The sequence below is a fragment of the Saccostrea cucullata genome, unplaced genomic scaffold, assembly GCF_032062105.1.
Source record: "Saccostrea cucullata isolate Sc308-1 unplaced genomic scaffold, CSIRO_AGI_Scuc_v1 ctg8348, whole genome shotgun sequence".
In the NCBI taxonomy this organism is placed as follows: Eukaryota; Metazoa; Mollusca; class Bivalvia; order Ostreida; family Ostreidae; genus Saccostrea; species Saccostrea cuccullata.
The window spans coordinates 5,001-28,373 of record NW_026926705.1 but is presented as its reverse complement, the minus strand read 5'-3'; the positions used below and the strand labels follow the sequence as shown (position 1 = coordinate 28,373).

General features: G+C 34.3%; 2 protein-coding genes across 2 annotated transcripts; both read right to left on the bottom strand.

The window, feature by feature from the left end:
* Positions 1-848: 848 nt before the first annotated feature.
* On the bottom strand, positions 849-11,100 carry LOC134272472 (uncharacterized; the record flags this gene model as incomplete). The annotated part of the gene is made up of 7 exons (XM_062754698.1): positions 10,804-11,100; positions 10,151-10,573; positions 9,779-9,841; positions 9,274-9,330; positions 5,101-5,212; positions 3,856-4,021; positions 849-1,090 (listed from the first exon to the last, which is right to left on the bottom strand). Coding segments are annotated over exons 1-7 (1,298 nt in total), but the record flags the coding sequence as incomplete, so codon positions are not given.
* A 4,498-nt stretch (positions 11,101-15,598) lies between these two features.
* LOC134272471 (t-SNARE domain-containing protein 1-like) lies at positions 15,599-20,041 on the bottom strand. The gene is made up of 3 exons (XM_062754697.1): positions 19,537-20,041; positions 18,899-19,001; positions 15,599-15,870 (listed from the first exon to the last, which is right to left on the bottom strand). The coding sequence occupies exons 1-3, from the start codon at positions 19,978-19,980 to the stop codon at positions 15,599-15,601; spliced, it is 819 nt and encodes a 272-aa protein (XP_062610681.1). The 5' UTR covers positions 19,981-20,041.
* Positions 20,042-23,373: the final 3,332 nt, after the last annotated feature.

Genomic DNA, 23,373 nt, shown 5'->3' with positions numbered 1-23,373 from the left:
AACAATTAAGCAAGTCTGTCATGCAAAGGATAAATTTAGCAAATTTATTAGGAGAAGATAATTAATCATTTTTAGTTCCAAGTGGTCTCGGAATGTTTGATATGTAATGTGGTCCTTCTGTTCCATTTTTCTGATGAACAAAAGGATGGAAAAAGCAACAGCAAAGACTGGTAAAACCACACAAAGACCTACAATTTAAGACACTTCTTAATATTTTTGAACAGTATGAGGCCTTACATAACCTTCTGAATCAGATGAATCAAATGAGTTTTTAAAAAACTGTAGAATCAGTATAAACCACATTTTGGGAAGTTTTACAAATTCTTCGATACATGTATATACAGTATAATGATTAGATTAACAATGTAACAGATATACAAAGGGAAGCAATAGATAAATACTTACTTATGAGGATGGTTGTCAATTTTGTATCATCATCATCGTCATGATCACTGTCACCTGCATTCTACAAAATATTTCACAATTATTAAGCCGATATATAATAAATACTCTTGAAAATAAATAAAAATATTAACCAGCATTCTACAAAATATTTCACAATTTTTAAGCCGATATATAATCAATACTCTTGAAAATAAATAAAAATATTAATTTCAAATTTTGGAGTGGATTTTTCATGTTTGACTGTAGCATGGGTAGTATGGTGAGGGGAAGTCTTCTGTATAAAAGGAACAATGAAATATTGCAATGAGCTTCATTTTGATGATGAGTATCAGCAGATTGTCACATTTGTTGTCAAAAAATCAACAGTAAAAGTAATAATGAAAAAAAAAACGAAATGGGATCGATGAAAGGTTTATTTGACACATGTTAACATTTCAATTTACAGGCTCCTGGTATGGGGAGGAGACGTCTCGGTGGCAGAGTCGAAGTCGCCTCCATGGTCGTCACCGTTCTTGACGAATCCATTCCACTGGACGCCGGCTCGCTCGATTCGATGGAATGGTGGTACTGCTGGCCGCAGCGGAGCAGGGGTTGCTGATGGGGAGGGAGACCGCTTCCTCACCGTCATCGGGATCTTCGGGGGTGACCGAGACTCCCCCCTGCGGACCCTTAACCTGCGACATCTCTGCAGGAGATATCGCAGTAATTTCTCACGATTATTTCACGAGCAAAGAAAATATTTTTAAGGATTATTTTTTACATGTTCACCCCGGCTTATTTGAGACATGGGTGAACAAGTAAATAATTAATATTGAATGTATATGGTATTGATGAAGACCCTTAAAGTGAATTTTTTCTGAATTTCGTTGTCTGTGGACAGACAAAAAGGTCTTGTCACTGTCCATTTGTCTGTGTGTTTTCTGATGAATTTACAGCAGATTCACTTTTTGAGTCTTCATCATTAAGGGTCTCGGTAAAAAGTATTTATTATTTGTTGGAAGTTACTCAGTTGCTCCTCTATCTTTGAGTTCTAAATATTCTTTTTCAGCCTTTTTTTCAATTTGAATTTCTTTAAATTGTTTCTCGTATATCTCTTTTAATTTTATTTTCCTCTTTCAGTGTTTTGTTTTCTTCCTTTAGATTATTGATTTGTTTTTCTATCATATCTAGCTAGAAATTGGCCGTTTTGCATGTTGCTTTACATTTTCTGCTAACTTTTTCAATATCTATTATCCCTTCTTTTTGATTTCCGTGTTCAATCTTGTGAATCCCCCCCCAGTATTTGTAGCTCAATGGTTTCAAGAAAGCCTAATGAATTTTTATTCCTCCATTATAATTAATGGGAAATTATCACATATCCTAAAACAAGCATCAACAAAGAGGGTGTTGCAGAAACTCGTGATTATTCCCTATGTATCGAGAAGGACATTTAAATACCCTCGTTATGTCTAAATATAGATACAGCTACGTAGAGGACGATGTTTACGGTGGGTATTTCCTGTTTGATACAGCAAAACACTTTCGTCATTTTGTACGAAAGAGGTTGGAACAAAAAAAAGCACAATGGTTAAAGCAGCATTTTGAAAGATATACTGTAGACATTGTGCGAAAATATTTTTCATAAAATAAAACTGCGTCCCATAATCACACTGTTGGTGCTACATCTAAGACATTTTATTTGTTTCAAATCAAAACTAACTAAGAGACCAAAATTGCAATAACTACAGTATGTAAAAAATATATTATTTAAGCAATACAGGGACTTTATTTTCCAAAAATAAAGACAAAACTAAATAAAGCATTAGTTTTAAGTCACAGCATATCAAGGAAAACAATTTAATCCTGCATTTCTAATATATAGTTATTAGTCTATTTACTTCTGGACATCTCCCACCTTTCTTTCAAAATATATATAATTTTATTGCACTACCATTACATATGGAAAAAAAAATATGCAAAAATGACCCATACCAGGATTCGAACCCATACTCTGGTAAAAGTGCTAGTTGGCAGCCCACCAGCATATCCACTAGACCATTTCGGACACGATATTTTAACGGTGTTATTTAAATTACACATTTTGCGTTTCGTATGGAGAATAATTTTTATTCAATTTTTGCGTTTTTCAAAAATGTGCCTCTTTGAAACAAAAATCGGAAAAGGCAGTTTTGAAGAAAATTCATGCCTCTTTGTGTATATATCAAAATTATTTTGTTCCAAGGGGGCACTTTTTCAGAACAATGGGGATTCCCTATTTAAAAAAACGAAAAATCATATACTTTGCCGTAAGACTAATTTTCACATCAATTAATGGCAAACTGGAAGTCAATACACACCTTCCAAATATTGTTTCTCGTCGTGCTTTATATACTGTTGCATTTGAAAAAAATTAATATGAGTTTCTGCAACATAAAAATTCTTCTTTTCATTTGCTACACATTTAGGGAAAATAACAAAAGAACTGCAACACCCTCTTTGCGGAGGTAGGGTCTTTAAATGTAGAACAGCTCTTTTGAGCAGATTCACTTTGAGAGTCTTCATCATTATTTGTTGGGAGTTATTCAGTTTATTTTCTACTTTTGATTTCACGAGCAAAGAAAATATTTAAGAATTATTTTTTACATGTTCACCCCAGCTCATTTGAGACACATGAGTGAACAAGTAAATTACTAATATTGAATGTATATGGTATTGATGAAGACCGTAAAAGTGAATCTTTTCTGAATTTCGTTGTCTGTGGACAGACAAAAAGGTCTTGTGACTGTCCATTTGTCTGTACGTTTTCATCTGAATTTACAGCAGATTCACTTTTAGAGTCTTCGTCATTAAGGCTCTCGGTAAAAAGTATTCAATATTTGTTGGAAGTTACCCAGTTGCTCCTCTACTTTTGATATTGATTCTCTGAGTTCTAAATACTTCTCTATATCTCTTTTAATTTTATTTTCCTGTTTTAGTTTTTTTTTTGTTGTTTTCTTCCTTTAGATTATTGATTTGTTTTTTCTATCATATCTAGCTAGAAATTGGCCGTTTTGCATGTTGCTTTACATTTTCTGCTAACTTTTTCAATATCTATATCCCTTCTTTTGGATTCCCGTGTTCAATCTTGTGTAGCCCCCCCCCCCCCCCCCCCCCCCAATGGTTTCAAGAAAGCCTAATGATTTTTTAGTTCATCCATAATAACTGTAAAAAAAGAATTATTCAGTTGCTCTTCTACTTTTGATTGAATTCCAAATATTCTTTCTCAATTTTCATTTAGTCAGTTTACAGTTCCTTTTGATTGATTCTGCATTTCTCTTTTAATCTTATTCTCCTCTTTTAATTTATTGTTTCGATCTCCGCAAATGTCGCACGCACTATCGGGTGTGAGATCGTCGTTCTCCCATTTTTCACCGCCAAGACCACGGTGTGTTTTAATTTGCCTCAGTGCGATTTATGACAGTGATGACAGACCCGACAAGAGGGACACAGGTTTCGTTCTGATCGACACTTGGAACAGTCTACGCGACGTAAAGGTGCGTTTCCCCATTCACACTGGACGATCTCGTCTTTTTGCGATGCCTCGATGTCGGCAGAAATGAATCGACGACTGGTCTGGGTTTCTTTGGAGTTGTGACTCCTAGCGTAAATTCACAGTAAATTCTTAGTCTTATGACTTTTTTTTTCGTGGAAAAAGGACTACTGCGAAAAGTTTATACTTTCCGAAAAAGAAGTTGATGTATATCGAGAATAACCTTTATCAATGTTTATTTATAAAGAAAAAAAACAAAACAAAAATTCAGTGGGCCCTCACGTCTCTCAAACAAAATTCAGAGTGGACCCTCACGTCTCTCAAACAAAATTCAGAATGGACCCTCACGTCTCCCTGTAAAACCAAAACGTATATAGCTGTATTTCAAACCCTTAATTTTAATTAAGGTCAAGATCTAGTAAATGAAAGGTGCCTACAGATTTATCAAACTTGGAAAACAAATTCCTTTCTTGATGCTTTACAACTTTAGCTTGGTCACATAAGGTGTTTCGGGGCATAATTTGTAGGTAAACAAGATATAAAACTGTATTTTACACTGTCATTTTCAATGAAAAATTAAGAAAACCAGTCATGAATATGGGAGTTTTTTTTTCGTATTTGGCAAAGGAAATGTATCCAGATTGCCTACAGTCTCTCATAAAACGGTAATTAGTTTGTTCATGGCCTCTTCTTTAAATCAATATCAAATTTAATATAGGTATCCGGTTTACTTTTCATATGATTTCAAATTGAATGACATGAAAATTCCCTATTTTCTACATAATTCTGCTAAAGCCGTAAAGTACGGGAAAAAGAAAGTTGAAATTGATTATGACGTCATAATGGATCTAGCACCAAAAAATTAGTCTCAAGTTATTTACTAGATCTTGACCTTAATAGGAAATGTGATCTTTAAATTTTAAGTAAACATGTAATATTGATTGAAACTTTATTAATTTTTAAAAGGAATTATTTCAATAATACGTCTTTTTATTTGTTACTTACATTTTACAAACTAGCCTTTTTGTTCGAGCGGTGGCTGTATGCCCCTGCCGCCACCGGGAGCTTGGTCTTCGTCTGCTTGGCAAGGGGGGGGGGGGGTGTCTCGTCCATCTCAAAAACGATGCACCTCGTATCCGTTGCTGGCCTTCTCTCCATCCCCAAGCGCCTGGGCACCTCTTGTTTACGTTTCACGGATGGGCGACATGTCCAATCCATCTGTAAAAAGCGAAAGTTGAAGCCACAAATCATGGCGCAGATTAAAAGGAATGATGTCAGAGCTAACCCATAGGCCGTGACCTGAAAATTTGTAAAACATATTAATCACAGTTTTTGATACTTTCCGTAATATTAACCAATATTTATAAACATTTATCTGGAAAAAGACCTTTAAAAAAAAGAAAAATCGTTGTATTAATTTCTTTTATACATCTATTTCATATTTTTGAAATATTCCTTTAAATCAGAAATCAAAGAGATCAAATTACAAATAAATGTACAAATACTCACTTTAAGATGGCATTTCTCACATGCAGCATGCAATTGATATAAACATTTAAAAAAAGATATAAGTAACATTAATTTAAAAACAGCTGTAAACATGCTCTTTGTTTTATCATAGTTATTTTATATAAACATGCTTCTGTTAAATATTGAGAGGGGGTGTCCTTAGAACTAATGTTTCTTTCAATATCTGGTGTGAATAAAGAACATTATTTACTACACTACAGTTTCCTTTTCGTATATTATTATAGTTTCGTCATTATCAATCTCAGTGTCTGTAATCATCTCTAAATAGTTTATTTTAAAATGCTATAATAAATAGGGGACTGACTAGCAATATGTATAGATACATGAAACGTCCATGCTTGGTACCCCGGGTGTCCTCTGCTGATCTGTCCCCCTGTTTTACGCTCTCCGTGGTGTCACGGTCCTCAATAGTTCTTGCCTCTTTCGTAATTGTTGTGAACTGTTCAGGTACATGTTCGTTAGTTGAGTGTAATCGGGAAATGTATCATGTTGACTGAGGGGTTATTGACGATATAACAGAAGAGGGTATTGTCTTTCTCTGATGGTATGTGACGATGTGGGGGGCGAAAGAAGTGATGATTGAATACGTGTGTGGGTATGTCATCAATAATTCCGGGGTAGATTAATGTATTGCTGGGTGGGTCTTCATCTTTTGGTATGTCAATGGGTCGAGGGGGTTGATAGGTCGGTTAACGTCACGGTGTTTGAAGACTGCAAATGAGTTGGAGGGGCATTGTAGTCTGAAGAAATGGTGTGTTCACGAATGTCAGTATCTAAATTTAATAAAACAACACTCTGAAGTCATCTCAATTCTTATAAATAGTTGAGTCACAAAGTTTCAACGTAAAAAGGTCACACATTAAAAAAAAAACTTCATGAGAAAAAACATTTTTTTTAGTAAAAAAAAAATTAAAAAAAATTAATAAAAACTAGAGGTACTGTGAGCGATGAGCTCACTAAATGATACCCCCGCCTCCCATATGGTTATAACTGATGAAATAGTCCATCTTTTCCTGTGGCCGGGAAACCCAAAATATCTGTCGGATCAAAAAGTAAAATAGGAGGTGCACAATGGCAATATGTAATAAAGATTCTGTGAAAGTTTCATCAAATTTCATTCAGTGGTATGAGAGGAGTTGCGGATAAGAGATGGGTACCCCAAAGCGTACAGTGGCTGGAACGTTATTGTTGACAAACCAATCGTGTAGAATCGTTCGTGTATCGTGAGTGATCGTTCGTGTGACGTGCAAGATCGTTCGTGTATCAGACTCAAACGTGTGCGTTTTTAATCGTGCGAGATCGTGCGTTTAGAATCGTGTAAATTTCGTTTTGTAAGTTTTTATCGGAATGTTATTTGTAAAATAAGCATTTCCCTTGTTTGTTTTTCTTAATTTATTAATTAAAATCCAAATAAAATGAAAAAGCGCAATTTACATAATAGAATGCAGAACGAACTAATTATCGCCCGTAAACAAGCAATATAGTAAGTCGTACAATATTAAGTTTTCGTAAAATAGCGCGATCAATATTGTGATAAACTGTACTTAGATCTTTAACGCCTTTTTGAAAAATCTGATTTTAATTATTATTTAATTCTTATTGTGGTCAAGATAATCTTGAAATCAATTCATTGAATATAAATATATTTTTTTTTAAATCGTAATTATTTATTATGATTCCTAATTTGTAATTAATTAATTTTAAATTTCTGCAAATAAAAAAGTTGAATAATTGGCAAGTTTATCATACATTGAATCAATGGAAACAAAAGGATAAAATTTCCAATTATAATTTAAGTCATTCCATGCTGCCATTTTTGTTCAATCGTATCCCCCTTTCTGCATATCATGATATTCAATTCAATCAAATTATACAACCCACATACGTGTACATCGTCTTATAGAACGAACAAAATCCGTTTTTTTTTTGATCGGAGAATTACCTTAGAAATAATTATTTTAAATCTAAAATATTAAGTCTTGCATATATTTAGTTACAGAAATAACATTTCCCGTTTTTTTCTTCAAAGTCTATGAAATAATATTGATAATTCTTTGAAATCTTAAATAAGTATTAAGCCGTATTTCGTTTTGAAAATATTGATTCCTAAATATTTTGAACTATTTTGAGTGAAGAATCGTGCGTTTGCGTTAACAATCGTGTAAGATCGTGTAACGTGTAGAATCGTGAACGTGAAAGATCGTTCGTGTAACAGTTTTAATCGTGCGTTAATCGTGCGGAATCGTTCGTGTAACGTGATCGTTCGTGTAAGTTGTCAACAATAACGTTCCAGCCACTGTAACAGACGGACGGACAGACGGACGGACGGACGTACAGACGGACGGACGGAAATACCGATTACTATATACCCCCACTTTTCAAGCGGGGGGTATAAAAAATCAAGTTGAATATTAGGGTGGGGGATAAAATAACGGAGTGGCAACAAAACAAAACTCAATATATCTGTAGAAATTCGCCTCTCAATAATGGATATGTTTTACTTTTTTTAAAAAAAGTTAAATTCATAAACACAGAATATTGAATTTAATGCATCATTTTCAGAATTTCTACAGATCAGTGCACAACACTTATGAACTCAAGTTCTTCATTATTTATAACGGTGGATGCCGTTGCCGAAGTTATTTCTATACAAATACAGAAAAAAATTCCACTAATTTTTTTTTGTTTATCTTGACAATGATTAAAAATATTTTACTCTTTTTAGGTCACCTGAGTAACTCAGGTGACCTATTGCTATCCGTTTTCGTCCGTCGTCGTGCGTCGTCCGTCGTGTGTTAACATTTGAACATTTTCAGCTTCTTCTCTGAAACCACTGGACCAATTTCAACCAAATTTGATATACAGCATCTATGGGTAAAGGGTAACAAAAATTGTGAATTTCATGGTCCCCGCCCCCCTGGGGCCTGAGGGGTGGGGCCAAAACCACTAAAATTATTGCAATCTTTAAAAACCTCTTCTTTACTCCTGGACATCAAGCAGGCAAATTGTTAGCATGAATGTAATAAGCATTGAGTCCTCTACCAAAATTGTGAAATTCATGGCCCCAGGGTCAGGGGTTCTAGTGCTAGGGCGGGGCTATATAGATTATATAGTGAAAATGCATTATTTCTTTAAAAATCTTCTTCTCTGCTCCTGGGTATTAAATAAACGAACTAAGTACATAGTTATGATAAGCAAGAGTGCCTCTTCCAGATTTGTGAATTTTATGGCCCCAGGGTCAGGGGTTCTGGTGTTAGGGCGGGGCTCTATAGATTACATAGTGAAAATGCATTTATTCTTTGAAAATCTTCTTCTCTGCTTCTGAGTATTAAATAAACTAACTAAGAATATAGTTATGAAAAGCAAGAGTGCCTTTTCCATAATTGTGAATTTTATGCCAATGATCTAAGTATATATATTTATGATGAAGAAAGGTGCATCTAGCAAAATTTTTTTTAATGCCCCGAGGGGGGGGGGATACATAATCTGAAAATAAATTAATGCTTTGAAACCTGCTCTTTGGTATTAATCAACCATTTTATGATAAAATTTGCAAAATTTTGAAATATGTGGCCCCAAGGTCAGTGGTTCTTTTTGGTTGAGGTGCACAACTGGTTATAAAGTGGAAGAACATTTTCTCTTTGTAACTCTGATCTACCTCTGGGTATTGAGTAAGTAGAGTATTTTTAATTATGATTAGCAATGGTGTCTCTTTCAAAATTGTGAATTTCATGGCCTCTGGTTTAAAACACGAACCAAATTTAATTGTTTGAAAGTTGTTACACAATACTCAGGTGACCTATAAGGCCCGTGGGCCTCTTGTTTCATACCTTGACAATTCTGCACTGGTCGGCCACCTTTGAACAGTGTCTGGCAGGGCATGGCGCCTAATGAAATGATGACCAAGTGCAATTACATAAAATTGACAGTGGGTGGAGTTTTCTCACGTTTCCAATTTTGCTCGATCATCAGTAGTAAGGGGTATAGTCTGTAGGCTCAAAGGGCAGTGACGGCATGTGAACCACACCCATAAAGGTAAAGGTTATAAAGTAGGTCAAATCAAGGGTGCTAGGTCAAGGACAATCCTATCAAAACCATAATATATATAATATATACACAGACACACACATATAAGTATTCAGTCTTATAGTCTTCATTAAATATTGCTGTCATTATTATCAGTTAAGAGAATTCTTTTCAAATTTTTTTTTCTAAACGTGTTGGTACTTTACCTTGTCTAATCTTAAATTTCTTATCTTTCATTAAAATCAACATGCAGACAAAAATAAATTATTGACACAAAGATTATTATTGAAAGAACAATGATTGTGAAACCTTTCATTTCGGGGTTCCAGAAGGAATATGCGTCTTCTTCTTTGGCTGCCTCTTCCAGTGAATCTACAATAATATTTATAACAACATGTACATGACACACGCCTACTTTATTCTTTATATTTAATCATTGTCATGGCAAAAAAAATTGAATTAGGAACAGTTGGATACAAACACTCGCCTGTGGCATTAGAAATTTTGATTATATATAATGCATGTATATAATGCATGTTACCTGTGAAAAACTTCCGGTTAACAAAAATTACTTTATATTGCAATTTTCACAATACAGGTTATTAACGCATTTAATATCAAGACGACATGTCGGAAATGAGGAAATTACACATATAACAAAACAGAAATATTAGAACTTACAGAGAGCTGTGTGTTTCATTTTTGACCTTGAGGGACTGGTAGTCACATCATGCTTAGTTGTTTGATGGGAAGTCACATCATGCCGAGTTGTTGGATGGGTAGGCACATCATGCTGAGTTGTTGGATGGGTAGTCATATCATGCCGAGTTGTTGGATGGGTAGTCACATCATGCTGAGTTGTTGGATGGGTAGTCATATCATACTGAGTTGTTGGATGGGTAATCATATCAAACTGAGTTGTTGGATGGATAGGCACATCATGCTGAGTTGTTGGATCGGTAGTCATATGATACTGAGTTGTTGGATGGGTAGTCACATCATACTGAGTTGCTGGATGGGTAGGCACATCATGCTGAGTTGTTGGATGGGTAGGCACATCATGCTGAGTTGTTGACAGGCTCAGATGTATCACTTGAAATGGTTCTGCAAAAAAAAAAAATAAACAAATAAAGGATTGTTAGTTTGTCTATTGATTAATTTCATGGGAAAAGACGTAAACAAGACTAATAGCTTTTGAATTGGTCCCCAAAGCCTTCCAGATATTTCCGGATAATGAACCTGATGATGTTGTTTGATGATTAGTAAAGTTCAATGAATTAAACAAAAATAATGAGAATATAATTATTATGTTATTGTAACGAAACATTACTTACCACATAAGTCACCCTGGTCATTCGAGGACTTTAAAGGGTAAATGAACACCCGCGCCGCATCGCCGATGACGGTCACTCTGTTAATGTTACAATCCGTAACATAGACATCTCTAACTTCTTTAGCATCCACTGTAATCTGTTGGCATTCTGGGGCGGTGCATCGCCTTACAGACATACAATATGTTGTGGAAATGAGGTAAATTACCACTGCTGAAAAAAATGTCGCTCTTTCCATCTTCGTGTAGCCTTCACGCGTGGTAAACGACCGGGGTTCACAATCGACCTCGCAAAGTTTGACCAATACGCAGCACTGTTAAGGCCTACTATGAGAAATCAACGAAAAATATATGTACAAAAAGGGGGGTATTATTTTAAATTAAATTTATTTCAATTAAGCTGTTTTATTATCACAGAACGTTAATACCTATGGAAATAGCATAGTATTACCCACTCTGTACTGTATGACGTTTAATCCCATCGATGGACAGTCACGTGATGAATGCATAGTACGTGTACTGAATATAGGTCATTAACAAATTTCAATATCGCAAGGGCATACCCTAGTTGAAATTAAAAATTCAAGCTATTAATTGTTTCTGCACACTTTGTAGTTTCTGAAAAGTGCTGCTGCTTTGAATAGAATTCGCGTTTTAATAGATAAATTTTAAAGTAAATAGGCCAATGTCAAAAAGTATTAGACTTTTACCAAATATTTTGTGTACTTATGAAATCACGCCTTCGATTTAAAGAAAGCAGCAGCACTTATCCAGTTAAGGATAATATCCTTTATCTATATTCAAAAAATGATTAAGATCTATGCAGTGTATGCCCTTGCGAAAGTACGATTTTATGGTGCATCTCGATGTAAAATATACGTAACCTGTACATAAAAACACGACATAATTAATAAAATACATTCTCTTGAAAGTTAATGAATAATCGCACTAAACAAAGGATCTACATTGGTATTAATCGACTAATTAAAACCTGTGAATAATATTCCGTTTCATTATAAATCGAGTATTTTCATTGTTAAAAAATTCCACAATCTGCCTCTCACAGTACATGTTTACCAAAATGACGTCATATATACAAGTTCATCGCAATCAGTGCTTTGTCTAAAACTAGCTACACGGGATTTACCTAGAAACGTTTTTTAATGCATTGATAGGTTTTATTGTTGTTTATTATGCTAATACAGTTAAAAGTTGCAAATAATTTCATTTTCAGGTATAATGAGAAATATATAAAAGTCATATTTTTGTGTGACGTCACAGTTAACTTTTCCCGTATAAATTAGGCCCCGCCCCCTAATTCAAGCCTTAACAATGCTGCGTAAAATTTGAGATGACGTCATCCAATATTTAAGTTGTCATCACGTACCTGCATCATGATGCTCTCTATGATAAGGCCCGTATAGGAAGCACTAATAATTTTTTAAAAAGTCATCAGACGTATAAATTTTAAAGTCATCATGCGTTTTAATACTGAGGAGGTATAAGCATATAGTAGCACGTCTAATACGCGGATCCGCCCATGAGTCTTTATAGTATATATTAGCAAATATGGTCATGATGATGCATATTAATGTTTTAATTCGGGGTCTACATCTCTAAATATATATTAAAAAAATAACAAATAAAAGAAAACCCCAAACAAAACAGATTCTGGATATTTTACTAAAATGTACTTTGATCGTCAGTCATAGGCCTACATGGACTTTTTTTGACATTTAAGTAGGTTAATTTCTTCAGTGGTAAAAAGAATTCGTGCGTGCATTACATATTGTAAGAATCATTTACATTTTTTTCATCATGTTATTTATTTATGTATATACAGGAATAAATGATGGGACAAGCTGTCATAGCGTTCCATGTTGGTATATTGCGCAGGTATGTCACGACCGGCGCGGTGATTTTTAAAAGGAAATAAAATCACTGGGTTCTTTTGAATGAAATTTTTACGTCAAGATTTGAAAAAAAAGGTTTATTAATCATCCTGAGATGTCACCTTTTAATTTACAAAAGACATAATCTCCATGCATGATATAAACGACACAGAAATAAATGATAGAGTTAACACCCTCCCCTCTGGTTTATAATATCCTCATGACTTTGACCTTTCGAGGATATATAAAACTATAGACGTTTTCTTGAATTACACTACCGATCGGAATCAATTTAAACCGAACATGGCTGGTGAATATCTACCAGTATATTTTACACTAAAGGGCTGACTCATTCTTCTTTCATGCTCATAAGAAATAAAAAGGGTGTTTTTTTTTAATTTTCTTTATTCTATTTTTTTTCACTAAAAGAATTCCACCCCGGGGATTTCATTCGGCCGAAACAACTTCTTCCTCCCCGATGACCATCACACTCAATGGAGGTTATAACGGGAAACAACTCTTGCTAAGTTCAGACCAGTCGAAAACTATCTATAGACTTTTCATGTGTTGTTGAGTAAAGAATGTTTTATAACAAAGGAAATTATTACCTTTCTATGTTGTTAATTGTCAAATATTGCGCTGTCACATTTTTGTCCATCCTCTGTGTTCCTCGATTTCCACATTTATGGAGAGTGTTTATCTACACACTAATGGATTAAATGGTGAAAATGATATCGATGCTGGTGATTTGAAGCATGTAGGTCCATTAATGATCTCTACACCTCGTATTGATGATCAGCCGGAAGTATCTTTGTTGTTTTTATAGGACCGTCAAAAACTATTACAAACAACAAATTTTCTACGGTTAATTCAGATTTATTTATTTTTAAAAACTATAATTTTCGGAAAGGTCATACCTTTAAATTTGCTAGAAAATGAAAGAAAATAGCGGTAAAATTTTTTGTTTCATTACATTTTGCGGAAAATGAGCTGAAGTGTTTCTTTATGACATTTTTCTAAACGAAGTTATCTTTTACACATAATAACTTAAAGATAGTACATGTATAACACGTACCTTAACAGTATGAAATAAGAAACCCGACTTTCTTCAAGTCTCAATGTACACGCTCCTCTATGTAATAAGTATATCCTTTGGATCTCAGATGTCCCTTACCTCGATTATAAATGTGCCCACAGATGATTTGACCTCGGACTGTTTTGATTGTGTCTTGCCCTCAAATGTTTATGACTTTGTTTACTCTTGATCGTTTCTGTCCTTGGGTCTATTTCTTCCTTGTACTTAGTCGCGGTATAGGTCAGGATCCTCTGTCATTGATTTTGACCTTGACTTATGTGAACGAGTAGCCCTAAGACTGTTTTGACCTCAGATGTTTGTGACCTTGTATTGAGTTCATGACCTACTTTATGCCCTTGACCTAGTGCCTTAGATCTGACCTCCTTTCTTGACCTTGGCCTATATCAATGACGTCATTGCCCTCAGAGACTACAGATTATACCCCTTACTACTATCATCAATTTCAATGAGGTACAGTACCGGTAGAGTGTATCAAATTAGGCTTTGTCATCATTTCACCTAAGTAACTGCGCGGATAAAAACTGTGTCACGTTCACCATTTCTCTTTTTAGGATACGCCCCCCCCCCCCACTTTTATTTTTATAAGATGTAAGGTGGTTAATTACAAAAGTTTAAGAGATATTAAAATTATGCGGGAGTTATAAACATAGCATATCAGACGGAGATATATTTTTACACTTGAAAGAAGGATATGGAAATAACGAACAGTATTCAATCTCAACGTCCATTAAACAAATATACAAAACAAGAGCAGAGCAAACACGGACCTCCGAAACATCAGAGGTGGGATCAGGTGCCATGGAGGAGTGAGCATCCCCTGTCGACCGGTCACACCCGCCGTGTGCCCGCCGTCACAATCAGGAAATAACGGAAAAAATCCGTGGTCAATTCAGTGTATAAATAATGGACTAACAATTGGTATGAAAAACGTCAGTCAGCATTTCATTCAATGATAAATTGTATTTGCTGACAAGGTCATTGTATCGACCATAGAATTTACGAAATGATGACTTTAAACGAGACTGTTGATATTCTTGTTTCATCAACTTGCTTGTCAATAGTTTACCTCTTTTAAGAAATTGTTCATACGTAGAGCATGCTCTTGCGTATCGAATCAACTGAGATATAAATACTCCGTATGCAGGTGATGAAGGTATATTGCTGCATAAGTAAGGGAAGTTGACGATAGAAAATTTAAAGTCATCACGTTTATCATATAGCTTGGTTGTTAGATTACCATTTGTGTCTTTTTCAAGTAAAATATCCAAGTATGAAGCAGAAGTGTCGGACTCTGTGGTATCTTTTATCTCAAGCTCACCAGGATATATCGTGTCGACGTAGGAATGGAAATAATCATTATTAATTGACAATACGTCGTCGATATATCTAAATGTCGAGTTGAAGGCCACAGCAAGTGTTTTTTTCTTTTCACGCAAAAGATTTTGCATAAATTCTGCTTCATATGAATATAAAAATAAGTCTGCTAATAACGGAGCGCAATTTGTACCCATGGGAATTCCAATAGATTGTTGGAATACCTGGTCTCCAAAAACCACATAGATATTGTCAATCAGAAACTCAAGCATCTTCTTGATGTCAACTTCAGAGTACTTGTGTGTGCAATCAGAATCTGTTTTAACAAAATAATTTTTCAAATGAAACAAAGTAGAGTACATCTTAATTTTTGTCTCCACGTGTGCTTTTTGTGGTGGGGTGTGGCTAGTTGAGATGGAGCTTGATGTCGTCTTTGGGGGTCCTCTTGGTGTGGGGGTGCTACTAGTTGAGATGGAGCTTGATGTCGTCTTTTGGGGTCATCTTGGTGTGGGAATGCTACTAGTTGAGATGGAGCTTGTTGTCGTCTTTGGGGGTCCTCTTGGTGTGGGGGTGCTACTAGTTGAGATGGAGCTTGTTGTTGTCTTTAGGGGTCCTCTTGGTGTGGGGGTGCTACTAGTTGAGATGGAGCTTCTTGTTGTTGTCTTTAGGGGTCCTCTTGGTGTTGGCGCATGGCTAGCTGTTGCTGTAGTCAACATTACACCTGGGCTGTCATTTCTTGTAGGTGATGTATGGACTCTTGGTACTGGACCTATAAAATGGAAATTTCTACTTAAATACAGTTCAGAAAAAAAGGTCCTTTCAGAGTTACTGCATGTAGTACATATATTTTCATATTGAAGAGACCATATTACAATAACATAGCTATCATATTAACTATCTCCTTACATATCTAATATTGTATTAATCCTTGAGCATAGTTCCTTGAATTTTTAAAACCTACAACACATATCTTTCATATTAGAAAGAGACTGTAAATGCAAATAGTAGACTTTTTATGTCTCATTGAATCATTTGAATGCAAAAGCATTGTTACAACCTGAAGAACCTCAACACGATTAATTTTTTTTTATGTCTACTCACGTCTACTCACATGTGAATCAGAAAATATTAGACATGTTGGGAACCAAAGCTGGAAATTTGGTAATTTTTTTTTTACGAACCCTCTCCTTCAAATCCACCATTGCATTATCATTATTTTCCCCTGGTTTTGAATTTTTTTCTTTGAGAAAATTAACAGATGGTTAACAGTCTAAAAAAATGTTTGGATATAACTAGACCGCTTTGTAGGTAAACAATGCCAGTCCAGTGCATTGTGGGTAGACCGGATAACTAAAATTAGAATCTAACAACCTTCTAGCTATTCATAGTTCGAGATTTCCCTAGCGCAATCGGTAGAGCGGTGGTCGCCCAAGCAGACAGTCCCCGGATCGAAATCCAGCGGGGGAAGATTTTTTTTTCTTTTTTTTTTCCTATCTCAAACTAGCAAAACTCCAAATTTGTTAGTTCAAGTGACGGGAGTTTTTTAATTATAGATCTAAATTTGTATTCCCAAAACAATTTTTATTCCCCATACAATGTTCTATGTACATAAGATATATCATTACAAGAATAGATCTTATTACTGTAGCAACGCCTTCCAATGTGACTTGTCACCTGTCTTATTCACAAAGCCTCCGTAAACTTACCGGACCCGTAGACTTTGCGGAAACGACCCGCAGTCGAAAAATTCTTATTCACAAAGCCTCTGTAAACACCGCACCCGTAAACGATGCGGAAACTCTCCGTAAACCATGCGTTTTTTTACGGGAGGTTATGACTACCCGTAAAGATTCCGAAAATGAGCACTTGTTAAAATATTTTTTTAAGATTAATTGAAATTTTGTCTTTTTAAATGTAAATTCAAAATATTCAGAAATGCAGCAACTTCATTTTTTTATATGATTTAGAAGAAAAACAGCTTGGAACACAATATTTTTTAAAAATACACTGTACTAACATTTTAAGAGCCATTCTCTGTAAGATTTGAAATTTTATATAGGAGCTGTGGCACGCATAGTCTCAGAATTTCTCCAAACTCTCTATGATAAAAGTCATTGATACCCTAAACTGAAATCAGGCAAAAATTGGTTGCTTTGTTTTATAGTTACCATGGCAACATGTCTTAAAGTTCGAAAAATGGCATTTTTTAACATGTTTAGAGCCCCATAGTTAACATTTGCGGCAAAGCAAATAATTGGCAATGACTGTTTCCAAAAGTTGAAGGTCAGATGTCTCAAATGCATGATATACATGTTTGATAAATCAACTATTACATACGTTACTATGGTAACAAAGTATTCAAAAGTAAAAAAAATATTCATTGAATTTTATAAAGTCATACACGTAAAAATAAAAAGCAATTATAGGATGAAATGTGACCAAATAATAGAAAAAAGAGCCTTGAAACATATACCAAGAACAAAATATGATTTTCATTTTGGTTGGCAATGGTTGCCAAGGTTTTTATACCACAGAGAGCCTTCAAAGTAACACTATGTATGTTTAAATCTGATCTTATCTTTTAAAAAAAGCACATTTCCTCATAACTAATGATCAATTTTATAAGATGTTAGTGTGCTCCAAGTTTTCCCATTTGAAAAAATTCAGATTAAATTCTTTAAATAGAGCGTTGCTATGGAAATAAGCAGAAAATATATGCTTAAAAACCTGAAAAATATTTTCTTTCCTTGGATATGTACCCTTATATGTAGATTCCCAAAACTTTTATGATTGATATTTATTAACAGCTAACTTGACTTTTAATTTTGACTATCATTCAATCTCTAAGTGGATGCAAGAAGCTGGCAAACAGGGTTTAATATTGATATAAAGTTCAAAAAATCGGACATTTTCCCTTCTTGGTAACCATAGCAACAGTGTTGTTTTATTCATCAAATTTTATCAATATGTGATATTCAACTTCAGTTCTAACAGATAAGTACTATTCAAGCTGACTCCTTTAATTTGTTTTTTGATTAAATGGCAATTTAATTCTTAATGCAGCGAAAAATAATTCACTTTTAAGCACTGGTACTTTGTTTCCATGGTAACACTTCAAAGTAGCAATTATACCCAAGTTTTGTTATAGTTTTGGTGTTGCAAGGTCCTAATGATGCATATTTGCCAGTCTTGAATTTTCATGTTTTTCCTCAAGACAGTAGCATTAACCCAAACTTAGTTACTGGTTTTGCATGGTTACACTGTGTTACCATGGCAACCATAAAAGTTGTTTATAGAATAATATTGCTTATACTTATATACTTAAGGTCAAACATTCTCATTGTTTTTCTTATGTCCGTTGATTGAGTTTGAGCATGTAACACCTACCATTAGTGAATACGGAGTGTTTTTCAGCACATTTCAGCATTTTAAATGTATTCCAAATGTACCCTTGGTTACCACTTACTTAGAGATATATTCTAAACAGTTTCTTTACAGTATAAGTGACATCAAGGTGTCATGTTTTTGTGAGAATGGTTTGTTTGCTTTTTCTAGTTTTTATTAAGCCACAGTCAAGATTTAAAGTGGCTGAAAATCTCGATTTTTCAAACTTTTCCGACTGTTGCCATAGCAACCGAGACACATAGCAACGAAATTTTGTTTGATATTTGTTTCTGGTGTCAAGTACTAAGCAAGGGTGAAGTTTCATCAAAATCGGTGACCATGCGTGGCAACGAAGTTTAAGTGGTTACAGAGAATGGCTATTAATTTTATCATTTTTACGGAGTTTCCTTTACTAGGAAAAGTTTTAGATATTTCACTGATGCCTCCTTCCCTAGTTGTCTGTACCTCTTGTACTTCTTGTGGTGGACTCTCTCCAGAGACAGCTTTGCTTGGTGTCTGAGTGCATGGAATTTGGTACATGATAAACTTAATAGTTTTTGGCTTGCTAATGACTCATATCATAAAAAAAATCATATGTATACATATTTTATAGGAGGGATATTCATAATAAGATCAATATTTAAAATCTGCATTTTTTTCAATGAAGACTTCTAACTCATGTTTCTACAGTAGTTTTAAGGACATATACTATCCCTATAATTGTATTCACAGTATCATCTCAGAATGATGTAACATAAATTAAATGTCTGTATATAAATATTTTTTTTCATAAAAAGAGGAAACAAGGATCAATGTAGAAATCACGCCCTCTCTATGACTGGGGAGGTAACTATAATGGTATATTAGAAAACGCAGAGAAAAAATTAAAACACCGATTTTACACTCAAGTTCTGAATTATTATAAATTAATATAATAAAGCGATTCGAAGGCGATAATTTGTGCAACCTATAGGTTATGTATATGCATATTGAAATTTGGTGGCTTTTTATGTTAACATCGTTCAAAATTGTTGAAAGTCTTGAAACAAACATATTGTTTTAGATTAAAGCAAATAATTGACGGAATGAAATTAGGCTCACTTACAGGTGGAATCATGGTGTCTACATACGAGCTGAATCCAAAAATTCTCTCCTCTCCTATTACAGACACAATATCTTCTTCCATTGGGCTTAAAGGTATAATCTCCAATTTTCCACTCCCCGTCTTACACCGTTCTTTCTGGACGGCAGAAGCTCTCTTCTTTGTACCCCTCTTTACATCATCCCACTTCTTTTTAATTTCGTCGACAGTTCTTTTTGAGAATGAGACAGCGTTTACAGATTCCAAAATTTCCACCCACGCTTGCTTTTTCTTTGTATTGCTGATCATGTCACTGAATTTTGAGTTGATGACATCTGAGCGTTCTTTAACTCCTTGAACTAATATTTCAAGTTCTTTTTCACTAAAGCGCGGCTTCTTTTTTCTATCTTCCATAATTTCAGCGTTAATTGTCTGAATTTCAATGATGTCATTTTCTTAGTCATGACGTCACAATAGGTTCACGGGACAAAAGAGGTATCAAGATAATCTATCTAAACCTAGGTACAAGCATAATTATATGTTACGCCGAAAACGTTTATTATTTAGTCACTATTTGTAAATTGCTGTTTATTCATTTATTATATAAATGACTACCTGTTTCAATCATATATATCTTCAAAAAATACCCCCCCCCGACTAACTATAAATCACAACAATATGAATATCTTGATTTTAAGTGAAAAATAACCTTTAAAAGGCTTTATTTGTTCAATATAAAAATATATACACATGATAAAATACTACTCTTTTTTTATTAGAGAGTTATTAAAATTTTGTTTCTATTCTGTTCTCGTTTCATTTTTTTAATTTCGAGAATGCAACACATTTGATTAAAAAATTAACAAAACACGCTCAAACTATTAAAATTTTAATATGTTCTTTACTCTTTTTCGTTCAATGCAGGTGCCCGTTCAGCGTGTTTCACTTGCGGAAACTTTCCGTAAATTTCGCAAAATTTACGGAAGCTTCGTGAATACGCCGTAAACCATCCGTAATCTTTCCGTAAACTTTCCGCAATCCCTCCGTAAACGCTCCGCGACTGCGGAAATTACGGAGGCTTTGTGAATAAGGTCCCTCATGGCGCCTTTTTGTTACTGTACAGATCTCCTGCACGTGCAGTTGCACAATGTCACATGACACTCAAAACAGCACGTAGATCTACCCTTATTTGGTAGGCCTAATCAGCGGATACTGATTTGAATAATTTTATGAGGGCCTAGCTTTCATTGCCATAATCTAAGTTTACAGAAATAACAAAAAACGAAATTAATTTATGTTCACATTGTAAAACAGCTCGTTTAAAGTACCGAAGCTGTGACTAGAGCATCTAGAAAATAATTTAATAGTGATTGAATGGTAGGCCTATGAACCTGTTCTTTCTTAAACAATAGAAAACCTATTTCATTTATTTTATTGCAGTACATAATTGCATTTGATTTATATCTAAATTTTGTATATAGCTAATTACAGGAACATGGTCGTATTAATTAGATTTCAGAAGAAAAAAATGAGTCCTTGATTATATTAACCTTCATCAATCTGAATAATCAGAATTTCTGAATTTTTTTTTCCGTACCTATGATTGGTAACGACAAACTGTTTGTTTGCTTGTATCAAAATAATTTATATTAGTGTTGCACAAATGTATTTCCTTTTGTAATAACTGTTTTAAAAATCTTATATTGTTTTCAGAGAATATGTAGTATAGGCTCTTGAAAAGTGCCCTCATCATCATAGTGACACAGCAGGATTTTGTCATATATACGTAGTCAAGTGTATAACGTCTGAACAAAGTTGAAACAAAAACTATAAATCATCTGTCGAGATAAAAAAAAAGGGGGGGGGGATTTCGACATTTCAAACCGGTTTTATCTGAACAAACATCAGTAGACAAAAAGCAGTCTTTTTAAAAAGTGAATAATGGTGATGAGGAGAGGGTATAATGACCATACCCTATATAACACTCCCTTGAAACAAAAACTGAGGTTACGAAATAATTTTATGCTGTACAAAAACTAGGACTAGTGTGCAACTTTGTCCACGCCCCACTCCTCCTGCGAGAAGTATTTTAAAGCAAAACTGACATAAAAAAACCATCACAGTATTTAACGGTAAAATTCTGGTATAAATATATATATATATATATATATATATATATATATATATATATATATATATATATATATATATATATTTACAGTGACTTTTCAACATCGGATGTCTTCGAGGATTTTTGGAAAGAGCTGGAAAAGCAGGACGCAACTAAACAGTCTTCAACTTCAAGGTAAGTGAAAATTTTTAGTTCATTCATTATTTCAGAATTGTTCGATCTGCAGATGTCACTTTACATAAAATATAATTTGAAAATTTAACATTTTCAATAATCATGATAATAAATGATATACAAGTTTATATCAGCCAATTAAAAAAAATGCCTAAAATGTGGACTTTCAATTATTTACCATTGCCACCTTTTTTCCCTTTTTAAAGCGCGTCACCACCTTCCCTCCCCCGTATCACGGTGCCCGAATCATCTAGACCTCTGCCTACAGAGAATGTGGTGAAGAAAAAAGCGAAGTCATCACCACTTCTCAAAAATATGCTGCAGAGTCCTCCTCTAGGAGCTAAAGTTAAAGTGGAGAAAATTTCCACACCCTGCTCAGTGGTCACTAAATCATTGTCCCTCCGTCAGAAGCCCTCAGCCACCATTTCAAAAAGACCACTAACGCCGGTCAAAGAGGAAAAGGATAACAGCTTACGGGAATTATCATTCCAAAATACCAATAGTGATTCGTCACCAGTTTATTCACCCGCACATGACGAGAAATGGCCACCAATTATATCCACAGAAAGAGATGAGGAAAACCAAGGATGAAGACTCAATCCTCACAACGTTAAGGTGAGTCACTTTGTATGTAAATTATACAAAGCTATTCCTCTTTAAGGTATTCGATCCATAATGACCATATTTCATATGTAGTAAATGGATAATGGTTTGGTTTTTTTGGTAAACATAGTATCATTTTGAAGAGTTTATCAAATGAAAATAATCCACTGAAGGAATTTTCAGAATTATTCTTGATTTATCGTACCTCTAATTCTAATTTTTGGGAAATGTACATTTAATTAAAATATCTTTTTTTTTTAAAGAAATTACATTTTCATGTAAATCTCCTGGTCAAAAGTTATTTATAAAAATACTAAATTAAATTAATAGTTTACCGTAAATATCTTTAGAAAATCAGATTAAAAAAAAATATATAAAGGACAGATAACTCCTCATTAAAGTATTTAGAGTAAAAAGGTCAGCTTGTAATCATGTAAACCCATGGGGAATACTATGAACCTAAGATTAAACCAAATAAACACAAATTTTGAACAAAAAATTTCGAACATAGGAAGTAAACTACAAAGAGTTGATGAAATGTTCGAAAAATTCACGAGTTAATCGGCAAAAGTACAAAATATAGAAGGGGAACTCCATGAAATGAACAAAACATCCAATGATTTCCAAGAAAGTCTCCAAGGGTTAAGCAATATATTTGATGGTGTAAAAGAAGATGTGTCGAATTCCAGTAAACAATTACTAGACATGAAGTCTCCCATAGAAGAATTTGAAAACGATTTCAGTAAATACAGATTTAAAAAAGAAAAAGAAGTAAGAGAAATCACAGAGAAAAACAAACTTCTTTCGGAACAAATCACAGACCTGAGATGCCATTCAATGAAGTAAAATCTAATTTTCACAGGCATAATGGAGATCGAAGACGAAAACACCGAGGAGAT